At 44.6% G+C, this 11,373-nt stretch overlaps 1 protein-coding gene across 1 annotated transcript; it reads left to right on the top strand.

Moving 5' to 3' along the window:
- The first annotated feature begins 4,525 nt into the window (after positions 1 to 4,525).
- On the top strand, positions 4,526 to 7,462 carry LOC113837422 (protein SMG5-like). The gene has a single exon (XM_035449655.1). The coding sequence runs from the start codon at positions 4,526 to 4,528 to the stop codon at positions 7,460 to 7,462; it is 2,937 nt and encodes a 978-aa protein (XP_035305546.1).
- Positions 7,463 to 11,373: the final 3,911 nt, after the last annotated feature.

Below are 11,373 nucleotides of genomic sequence, written 5' to 3'. Positions count from 1 at the left end.
CTCTGACGTTGCCAGAACATTCAGCCATCCCTAAGTCATGTTCACACTTCGTGCAGCCATGCTGAAATACAGAACAATGATTAATTTTAATCTTTCTATTCGGGTGACAATCGATGTTTTTCCCTGAGGACAGTCAGTGGGGTCGTTTAGTTTCATGGAAGCATCAGTGGGAGAGTTGGGTATTGTCTGTTGTTTGTTGTCACGCCAAAGAAAACTTGTCCTGACTCTGCATGACATATTTTCTCATCAAGTTTATGCACGTGGTTTTAAAGTTTCTGTGGTCCATTTTGGTTCTTTTCGGGTAGGACCTAAGGAATGGGGTCTAGCTCATTCTTGTGAAATTGGGTGTCCTGTTATTCCAGGACCATTGTTTGAAAGATGGTTCTTTGCTGATTTATGTGACACTATTGTTGAAAGAAATAGATTTTAAGTATAAGCAGTCATTTCTTCACCTTCTCTTCCATTAATTACTGGAGCTTTGTTACAGGTTTCAAAATAGTAATTGTTAAGCCCACAATTTCATAGTTTCTCTCTTCTTTCTCCTCCTCTTGAGGGGTGTGGAGTAGATATTCGAGATCAAACTCAGTTTTTGCCATGCCAGGCAAGTGCTCTGTCGTTGAGCTGTACCCCTAGGCTTACACAGATACCCCTTTCATGTTAATGGTAGTATATGCTTTAGAATTCTCACAGAAATGTTAGTGAGGATTTTGATAGGGGCTGTACTGTATCTATAGATCAATTTGGATATTATTGCCCTCTTATAATATTAAACCTTATGATTAGTAATTATGAGTTTCTTTCTCCTTACATAATTCTTTAATTCTTCTCAACAATGTTTTATAACTTTTAGAGTATAAATTTATACTCTGTCAAATCTTTTCACAACTGTTTCATTTCATTGCATATTTATTATAAACAGTAGTACTTGATTTCCTCCCTCCCTCCTTTCTCTTGCTCTCTCTCCTCTCTCTCTCTCTCTCTCTCTCTCTCTCTGTCTCTCAATGTCACAAGGCTGTCCTTGAACGAGCTATGTAGTATTTAATCTCCTGATATTCCTGCCTCCTTCCAAGTACTAGGGATACAGATTACGTAATCATGCCGGGTATAGATATTTTACCAATTTCATTTTTGTATTTTTCCATTTTTAGTTTATTTAAGCATAATTGATTCTCTAAGACAAGTTCTCACCATGTAGCCCAGGTTAGCCTTGAGGTCACTATATATTTAGATCAGGCTGGCCTCAGTCTCTTAGTCATCTTGCCTTAGCTTCCCTGGTATTGGGATTGTCGGTGTATGCCTGGCTCTTTGATACTTTTCTAACCTCTGTTTTCTGTCTGTCCTGCTGTCTTTCTGTTGTCTGGATCATTTCTGAGCCTGCCATACCTACCCAAGTAAGCACCCTGAGTCAGATCTCCTGTGAACCCAGCCTATGCCAATTATGCAGAGTTAATTGGGGGCTTAGGTTAAGTCCTGTATCTAAAAAGCATTGTGAACCTTATGGGTGAAATTCAGGCCCGGGGAGCCAGAAGGTTGCACAGACCTACACTCTAGGAGTTCAGCTTACTGGTGAGCTCAAAGGTGGGTTATTAGAGTCTACTTTGGAGTCATTTCATTGAAGGGGTTTAATTTTATCCACTTTATAATGAAGACCCTAGGATTTCACGAGCTTTAGATCAGCAGACATCAGCTTTGGGAAATCATCATTGCCCATGGTTTCAGCAGGAACAGCTGTGTCCCATCCCCTCCTGCTAATAAGCCTGCTGGGAAGCTTTGCCTGAAGTTTGCAAAGGAGTGAAGAGGTTCTGCAAGAAAGTAAGACTCAAATGTAACCATCATCAGTGTGAGAGCTCTGTGGTGCAGGAGCCGGGCCGGCCCCACACCCACTCAGGCAAGATGAGCGATTCTCAGTAATTATTTGGTTTGGAAATATTTGTGAGAAAGTATAGTTTAGCTCCATGGATTCTACCTTTGTGTGTAGGGCACTACAGTGTGTGTGTGTACCATATAGATGAGAAAATCAGTGGCCGCAGTCATCCACAATCACCTCGTTACACTGTTGTTTGCAGAACTTAGCAGAAAAAGCCGTATTTGTAAGTATTTTTTCAGCTTTCTTAAAACCGAGAAATTGCTGGGTGGTGTTGGCACATGCCTTTAATCCCAGCACTCAGGAGGCAGAGGCAGGCAGATCTCTGTGAGTTGAGACCAGCCTGGTCTACAAGAGCTAGTTCCAGGACAGCCTCCAAAGCCACAGAGAAAAACCCTGTCTCAAAAAACCAAAAGAAAAAAAAAAAACCCAAGAAATTAGATGAAAGCTGATGAGTTTTCTACCTTGTCTGGACATGTTGAAATACAATTTTCCTAAATTAAGCAAGATGCCATTTTGTCTAGGAAATGTTCTTTCATTGCTGTGGGCTGGTATTTTATCCATGGACTCTTTATTTCCCTAACACAAGGGCTTATTTAGGGAAATTCCTGAAGAAGCCTACAAAGGGTTCTCCTTTCTTAGAGTTTGATAAGAGACGTTCTTTTTTGACACATTGTGTGGGGTGGGAGGAAGAAGGAAGGTAGAGAGATGGGGAAGGGAGGGAGAGCTGATATTCTGTTGATGGTTGTAGGTGTCTTGTCTAGATATGAATATGGCGGTTTTATGCCCCTTCTTACAGTCAGCTCAGAGTGGAGAAACCCAGTGAGCCCTTATTTCCTGTCTCGACCGCCTCGACCAGCAAGGAAGACAAAACACCCAGACTCTTTCTTAAGCAGTTTACTCAGGAAACTGAAACAATCTTCTGACTCCAGGAAAGACCCCCACAGCTTAAAAGCACTCTTGCCAGCCAGCCCCAGAACGCTATGCGGCTAAGGTGGATAGGCTCGCATTTGCTGATGCAAATTTGAATCTTAGACCAAGCCAAATAAGGAGTTGTTTATTCCAGAGAGCGCTCACCCTCGGGATGGTGGAAAGTGGAGAGCATCACAGCTCTCCACAATTTTCCTGCCATTTTAAGATGTGCTGCTCTGGGCATTTGCCAGGCTGTGGAGCTGCTGGTTCACTTTCTGGCCTCTTCATTGCTTCTCTGCAAAATCATTTTCTCTTATTCTGCCCATATCTCTCTTTCCTGTCAGCCTTTCCCATTGCATCAGAAACACAAAGACCTTCCGTGGGCTGCCCCGGCTCTATGCTTCTGTGAGGATAGTATAGTGCGTGTGTCAATCAGCCTGGCTTCTTTGACATCCAAAGCTGTGTAGTACTCATTAAAACGCTGTCTAGTCCATGCTGGGAGAACCCACAGAAACAGCTGACCTGAGCAAATGGGAGCTCATGAACCCCAGTCTGACAGCTGGGGAACCATCATAAGACTGAACCAGGCCCCCTGAACATGGGTGTTAGTTGGGGGGGCTGGGCAGTCTATGGGGCCTCTGGCAGTGGAACCAGTATTTATCCCCAGTGCACTAATGGGCTTTGGGAGCCCGTTCCCTATGGAGGGATACTGTTGCAGCCTAGATACACAGGGGACGGCCTAGGTCCTGCCCCGAATGATATGACAGACTTTGATGATCCCCCATGGAATGCCTCACCCTCCCTGAGGGATGGATGGGGGTTGGTGGGGGGAATGGGAGGGAGAGGGAACTGGGTTTGATATGTAAAATCAGGTTGTTTTTAATTTAAATAAAGAAAGAAAACAATCCAAACTAGAACCCCCAAACACTGTCTAGTTAGCTACTTTTTGTGAATTTGGGGGATTGGATGTAGGGCCTTGCACATAGGTCAGAACCAAGCTGTGTACCCAGTGCCCCTTGTTACCTTTTACGTGAGTCAGGGCTGTGCTAAGCTAGCCAGGCTGACCAGGGCTGATTGATATACCTATCAGGCTCCAGGGGAGCTATGGTCACAGCCAAGCCCACAGAGCTTTCGACTTTGAACATGTGTTTAATTACTATTTTTCTCTATGCCAGTCATTCAAAGGTAATATTTTTAAATTACATAAATCAAGGTGTTTCAACAGAATGTCTGTTAAAGTATTGTATATCTTGGGGGGTGTGAACTTATTAATATCTTTTACATGCCCATGTTATTTATTAGATATGGAAGATATAGTCATATTATTTTGTATTCTGATTTTTTTCAAGTAATCCTTATCTTTCTAAGTCTATATCATTTTACTTTCCTAAACTCTATTCCCTCCATGTATGCATGAAGACGAGCAATTCATTAATTTTAGATTGTTTAGGCTAATTTCACTGTGTGTACTCCTGACTTTATTAGAGATGAATTTAGAAGGGACCCTTAATTCATGTAGGCTTGACTGTTGATAGGGATGACTTCCAAGGAAATCCACTTATAAACGGAGTTGATAAGTAAAGAATATGAAAGCAAGTGTGTTTATGAGTGAGAGAATAAAAGTATCCCCTCCAATGTCATCGTCCTCTTTGGCATCGTTTTCAGTCTTTGTGGGCGAACACTAATAGATAGTTTTAATCTTTTCTCAGGAAACACCTTTAGCATCACTGACACACACAGCCCAGCCTCATGGAGAGAAACCAGGAAGAAACCGGGAAGGGCAGACTCCTCTACCAAGAGGTCTGCTTGGCAGCTCAACGACTGGATTTTTTCCTTCAGAAAGGAAATGCCCACAAAGAGGTGTTCAAGCCACACATCCTGGCTCTCAGAGAGACGGTTCAGCAAGCCTGCATTAAACTCATGTTCCTGCATCCGGTGGGTTATGGTAGGAAGGCTGAGGAGCTCTTATGGAGGAAAATGTACTCTGACGTGGCCATGCTGCTCATGAAGACCAATAAGAAAGAAACGGACACTTTCCAACACTGGGGAGAGCCCCTGCATGCTCACTTGAAGGCTGGCCTCAAGTTCTACGAGCATCTCTTCCTGTTCCTGCAGGGCCACTATGAGCTGAGCTTGCAGAGCTACATAGACTGGCCTCACAGGGCCATCCACTTGATTGGCTGTAAGAAAGTGGGACCCACGTCAGCAGAAGAGGCCTCCTGGGCCCGCATGGCCTGTCATCGCTGCCTGCTCTACCTGGGAGACTTGTTCCGTTATCAGCATGAGTTCCTAGACCTGGCCACCAGGAACTTGGCAGAGAGATGCTATTACCGGGCCTTGTCGGTGGCCCCACATATGGGGATGCCCTTCAACCAACTGGGCGCTCTCATGGGGAGTAAGTATTATGACCTTGAAGCCACCTATTTCTATCAGCGTTGCCTCCACTCGGAAGTGCCTTTCAAAGGGGCAGCTTGGAACCTCAAACGGCTCTATGACCACGCAGGGAAGAGGTACAGCCGTCTGAAGAGGTACCAGGGGCGGAAACTGTCTCACAGCCAGAGGCAGTGTTGGGACAACAAACGGCTTCTGGTTAGCTTCCTCTACCTTCAGAGCCTCCTGCAGCCTAAGAGGAAATTCAAAGCCGCAAGGCTAATAGCCCTGTGCCAGCTGGTTCTTGAAGACTTCCGTCTCTGTCTTTCCTACCGGCTGCGTCCATCAGGCCCGTGCCAGGCTTCCACAGAAGATAAACCTCCTAAAGGGTATCTGTTTCTCCCGGACCTCCTCATCTTCCACATGGTGGTCCTTTGCCTCATGAACGTGCACAGCCTGAGGAAATCGGGCGCGAAACAGCAGAAACCTGCGGTTATCTTCACTTTGACTCTCTTCTCTCACCTGGTACAACACGTGAACACGCGGATCCAGGCTGAGCTGCAGAGGAGGAAGCTGACTCCAGAAGGCGCTTCTTCCGGGGATGGATGCTGGGAGAGAGAGCCTGGAAAGCCACATCAAGATTTGCCATCTCCTGGGCTCCAGAACAGCAACTCTGAGAAAAGCCACTGGTGGTCTGGTCTTTCTAGGGAGAGCGAGGGCAGTTTTCATTCCTGCCGCGACTCCGATGAGACAGAGGAAGAGGAAGATGCCTCCTTAAGTTCCCAGGTCCAATCAGACACGAGCAGCGAAGCATCCCACTCAGACGTAACGGATGACGAAGGGAGTGGCTCCGTGAGTTCAGATGCGATTCAGAAAAGCGGAGGCGCATCCAAACCTAAAGCTGCTCACCCTAGAAACAAACTGAAGGCGTTTGTACCTCCCGACAGTCTGCTTGATCTCTTGAAAACAACTCTATCTTCCAGCCTGCCAGCTCCTTTGAGCCAAAAACTCCAAGGAAAACGTGGCTTGCCCCTGGCTTCCGTCTTCAGTCATGATGTTCTGTCACCCCAGTCCGAGCCAAGCCCTGCCGTCCGTGCTTCTTTGTGCGCCGAGGGAGAGATGAGCAGTGTTGCCGACACAGAGTTCCACACGGGTTCCTCTTGGGAGCAGAAGCCCCCCATTGCCCAGACCAGCAGTCTCCAGACCACTCAGTGGAAACTGGACATTCTGTCTGCAGAGGGGCTCTTGCCTACCATCAAGGTGATCCTGGACTGGCTCCGCAGCAACCACAGCCTGCTCCTGTCACATTGGAGGAGCGTGTTTAGCTTGTGGGACCACCTCTGTGTGTTGCTGAATTTGTTGCCCTCAGAGGGAGACCTTCAGCATCCAGGCCTTGGCCTGCCTCACTATCTCCAGGACTTGCTGCAGAGCTGTCAGTGGCCACACACTCCCAAGTCCCCTCAGCTCCCTGAGGACCTTGCCCTGTTCCAGCAGCCTTTTCCTCAAGTGTCCCAGGATAGGGCAGGGTTGGGGCAGGTTCCGCCTCCGCTCACCAACCGTGAGGAAGCTATCGTCCGTATCTGCTTCTTCAGAAGTTTTGGTCACTTTGCAACTAGACTCCCGGGACAATTCTTGACCTTTGACTCGAAGCTGGGTGTCTTTGTGAGCAGTCCCCTTGAAAGGTCAGAAAATCCGCCGCCACAGCAGCTTCCAAGGACAATCACACGGATCAGGTTTTCCAAAGACATAGTCCAGCTTTGGCTTCAGCGGGAAGTGGCCCTGCTGGAGAAAACCCTCCGAGGTCCCCAGACTCGGTCAGTGTTGACCCCTTACCTGTTTCCTGACCCCAGGGCCCTCTGTGAGCATCTTTCAGTCATACAGAAACTAGCCACCAGTGCTAAATTCTTTCTTATCATACCCAAGATCGTGGTTGACACACTGTACATCCTAAAATGGGAAGATCACAGAGCCTTGGAAGCCATCACCTTCCTAGAAGACGAGCTAAAGAGGAGGAACCAGTACATTCTCTGCCAGTCCTTTGTGTCCAAGAGGTTGGTGAGGCCCAGAATGACTAGACCAGACTCTGATGCCTGGGACCTCTACAATATTCTTGAGTTCTGCAAAAGCCTGCTGGATTCATCCAGGCCAGGGATATTGGAGCCCAGCAGCATGGTGACGATCATTACTGGCGTCTGTCTGGAGCACCCTAGGAATTTCTCATACCCTCTGCAGCTGGTGCTGGGGATGGCAACGGAAGCCGGTGTGGAGGTCAAGAACATCCTGAACTTCCACAAAGAATGGAAAGTGATCAGTTGACGTCGTTGTCGTATCTCCCTGTTCCTTGTCCTTCAGTGCTTAGTGCTCCAATCTGGCGTGTTTCTTTGTCCTAAGCACCTAACGCTGAGGTAGGCAATGTGTACATGAGTATTTGTGTCTACCTGTAGGTGGAACTGTAGCGTGCCAGCTTTCAGAGGCCTTTCCTGTTTCCTTCCTGGCCTTCTTAGCTCTCTGTATCATGCTTCCTCTGATGTCAAGCTCAAGTTTAACTCGTTGTTAAGTGATCTTACGGCAAAGCAGCAAATTCAGACGTCACTTCCGTGTCCAAATACATGGACATCCAAAGCTTCATGGACGTTCTGTGACTTACTTAGCTCTGGTTTGTGACATGTAACTTTTATGTCTATTGTTTTATTATGGTGGGGCCAGGTCTCTTACGGAAGGCATGTCTCTGCCATCTATGTAACTCAATAAATATAAAGCTAAAATGTCACTGGTAATGAGCTTTATTGATGTCCCTGGTCATGTTGAAGTATGATTGAAATAGATCCCAGGATTGGCAGGTTCCATTCTGCTTTGGGTAAGTTGGGAATGTACAATATTAGCCTTTTAACCTGCATCTGCTGAGAAATTTTTCAACTTTCATTTTTATGGAATCATCCCTTGTTTTTTCCTGGCTCCAAGATACCTTTTGGGAGCTGTTCTCAATCTCCTGCCTTAACTGGAATAAAGAAAATAATTGGTGTATTCTTTTTTTGTTTGTTTGTTTGTTTTGTTTTTAGAGACAGGGTTTCTCTGTGGCTTTGGAGCCTATCCTGGCACTTGCTCTGGAGACCAGGCTGGCCTTGAACTCACAGAGATCCCCCTGCCTCTGCCTCCCAAGTGCTGGGATTAAAGGTGTGCGCCACCAACGCCCGGCAATTGGTGTATTCCTTTAGGACACCACATTATGGAGGGATTCCTGCCCTCTGTCCAATGGCCTCCTCATAAACTCAGCCTCTATCCAGCTGCTTACCTCACGTGCAGAGAAGGCTTACACACCTAGCTTCTCCCTCCCTCATGAATTCTTACCGTATTCCTCTGTAATTCAGCGTCTCAGCCAAACTTTCAGTTCCTTCACCCTCTCACATGTTAAACTGCTTTTGCATTTATTATATCTATTAGAAAAAACTTTAAAAAGCCTCAAGTATGATCTCATCCTAACTTTACCTTTTCTGATGTTTTATTTACATTTTCATGCTTCTTCTGAACACATAATTTTTTTAAAAAAAATCTATAATGAATAGATATAATTGGATAAGGATCTTTTATGGGTGTGTGCATATTCATGTGTGAAGGTATGTAACCCTGTGCCATAGCACATGTGTGGAGGTCAGGGGCCAGCCTCTGTGTTGATCCTAATCTTTGACTTTAAGACAGGGTCTTTTGTTATTTGCTGTAGCATACTTCAGGCTAGCTGGCCTGTGAGCTCCCAGAGAGTCTCCTGTCTCTGCCTCCATCTCAGATCCTGTTGTGTGTGACTGTAAATGGACTCAAGGGATCCAATATTGGGTCCTCACCATTGAAATTGAAAGCTTTAACCATCAAAACATCTCTCCAGGCTCCAATAAGCATCTTTTCAACCTATTTCAAGTTACAAACATTTTGTATCATTATATTTGCTTCTCTGTCTCCTTGAATAACTTTCTATGAGGGTGTAAGTACTTTTCTTTCCCAACTTCTAGTATTAAATCACTAATCATATGATTAAGGTTGCTTTGTTACCATTTGCATTATTTTCACCATACATGAGCAGATTCTTTTACAATTAAAATGCATACATATGCTAGGTGTGGTATAGGCTTTCAATACCAGCACTGGGGAGGCAGAGGCAGAATTGTACATTGGAGAACAGTCTAAGATCCACATCAAAAAAAAAAAAAAAGATCCACATCAAGATGCCATCTCAAACGAAAACAAAAAGGATAAACAAATATTAAGTAATTTATATGTACATGTGTATATCAAGTTTTAAGAGTCATTGTCTGGAATATTGTTTACTTTCGATGAGAAAACTCACATTTTATAAAGTTTTATAGCACACAGTTTTCATCAAGTGTGTAATGATGATTTTCTTACCTATTCTATAAAAATGACCATTGTATGGGAATGTAATACTTATATAATTCTATTTTTGACATTTGTTTGTAAAGCTTTCTCTCCCATTATAAATAACATCAGCAAATTATCCTTGATCATTAGAATAAATTCCTAGAGATACTATTGCAGGCAAGAGGTTATTGAAGCTATAATGTTCCACATATCTGGGAAAGAATTTTTTCTCAGATAAAGTTCTGAAGGCATCTTCTTTAGCACAAGTTATCTGTATAATTCCAATGAGTCGAATGCATTTGTGGACAGCTTCTAACCCATTTACCTTTCTTTCAACGAATGCAGTGGTGGACCCTTGTCAGGAAGTTATGTGTTTGTTTTGTTTCTGCCATCTCTCCGGTTTGGTCTGAGCATAAGCATTCTTCTTCAGAGCACTAGAAGACTCTAGAAGAGACTAGAAGTGTCTGGAAGAGCAAACCAGAGAAATGACACACACACACACAAATGACCTGAAACGTTACTTTTGTTGATGCAGCCACTTTCTCTGTAGCTTAGAGATTGGGCTTCTCCATCACTCGGTGTTGGCAAAGCTTGGCACCTTGACCTGACTAAGAGTGGTAAGGGAATGAAGAAAGGGCAGACAGAGGCGCACACACACACACACAAAAAAAACTGGCATCTGGTGGATTGTGGGTACTCTAATTGGAGGAATTAATGACCTCTGCACTGGGGAACCTCAGGCATGGTGGGATGGTGGGGAGGGGCTAGCTTATCTTGGTGGAAAATTTCTCTAGATGAGCATTCTCATGCTGTAAACAATCCAGGAGGAAGAAGGTGCAGTTGGTAGTTTTGACATAAACTCATCAATGGCTTGTAGACTAAAGAAAGACATGGACCAAAGGAAGGTCCATTCTGAGCCTGACCCAAGGAGGCTTTGCCACTTCCATAGGTCTGAGGCTCTGTCCATATCAACAACACATATGCACTCAGCACTTTCTCTGATCCCCATACCATAGCCCAGCCTGACTTCAAAGTCCTAACTCTCCTGTCTCAGCCTCCCGAATGTTGGAATTAGAGGCATCTCCCAGATTGGTAAGCTACATTTTCCGTTTTCCTGCTTTGTGCCATGAACTACATATGCTGTACTTTATTTCCTCTGCCCTCCATTTACATGTTATGGCTGTTTCTGGATATCAAGAAAAAACTGGCTTTCTGAACTACCAATAATCTCAAGCTTGTCATATTTTAAAAGGCTTCAGATACTTCAAACAACTATACACACATTTTCTTTGGACTTGTTTCTCCCTTAAAGTCTCTATTTCTTCAACAAATGTATTTGCTTCACTTTCTTCTTAGATGTTTATTTTTTAGACCCTACATTCTGGCTTCTGTATCCAGGACTCTGTTGGAAATTCCCTCACCAAGGTAAGTTCCATGAAAAATAGTTGATGACTTTAAATTCTTTATTTGGGTCGAGATAAGGTGCTAGAGTGTTTAATTCCCATTCATGGAAGGCCCATGTGTAATTCTCAGCAAAAATTTCTCCCATCCATTGCCTGGAAACTCTTCAAAGGAAGAAGAATCAAGCTTGTTATTTTTGTTCCTCTAACAATTTCTCCGGTTTCCTATTCTCATCAGTGTTTGATAGATACAATAGATAGATAGTTTCACACACAATTGGGCATCTTCCCCCAAGAAATCCAGCTTTAGAGTGCAGAAACCTGTTGAATTTCAAAAGAGGAATCTTTTGAATCATTCAGAGACTACATGGAGTTTCAGAGGGTTCAGTCCAAGGTTGCTTTGTCCTTGGTGTTTGAGCAGAACATTGTTGTTGGGGAGTTTGTGCCACCTTCCAGGGG

The sequence above is a fragment of the Cricetulus griseus genome, chromosome 10 (genome assembly GCF_003668045.3).
Source record: "Cricetulus griseus strain 17A/GY chromosome 10, alternate assembly CriGri-PICRH-1.0, whole genome shotgun sequence".
In the NCBI taxonomy this organism is placed as follows: Eukaryota; Metazoa; Chordata; class Mammalia; order Rodentia; family Cricetidae; genus Cricetulus; species Cricetulus griseus.
Note: the sequence above shows the minus strand (reverse complement) of the source record. Positions and strands in the feature narration are given on the sequence as shown.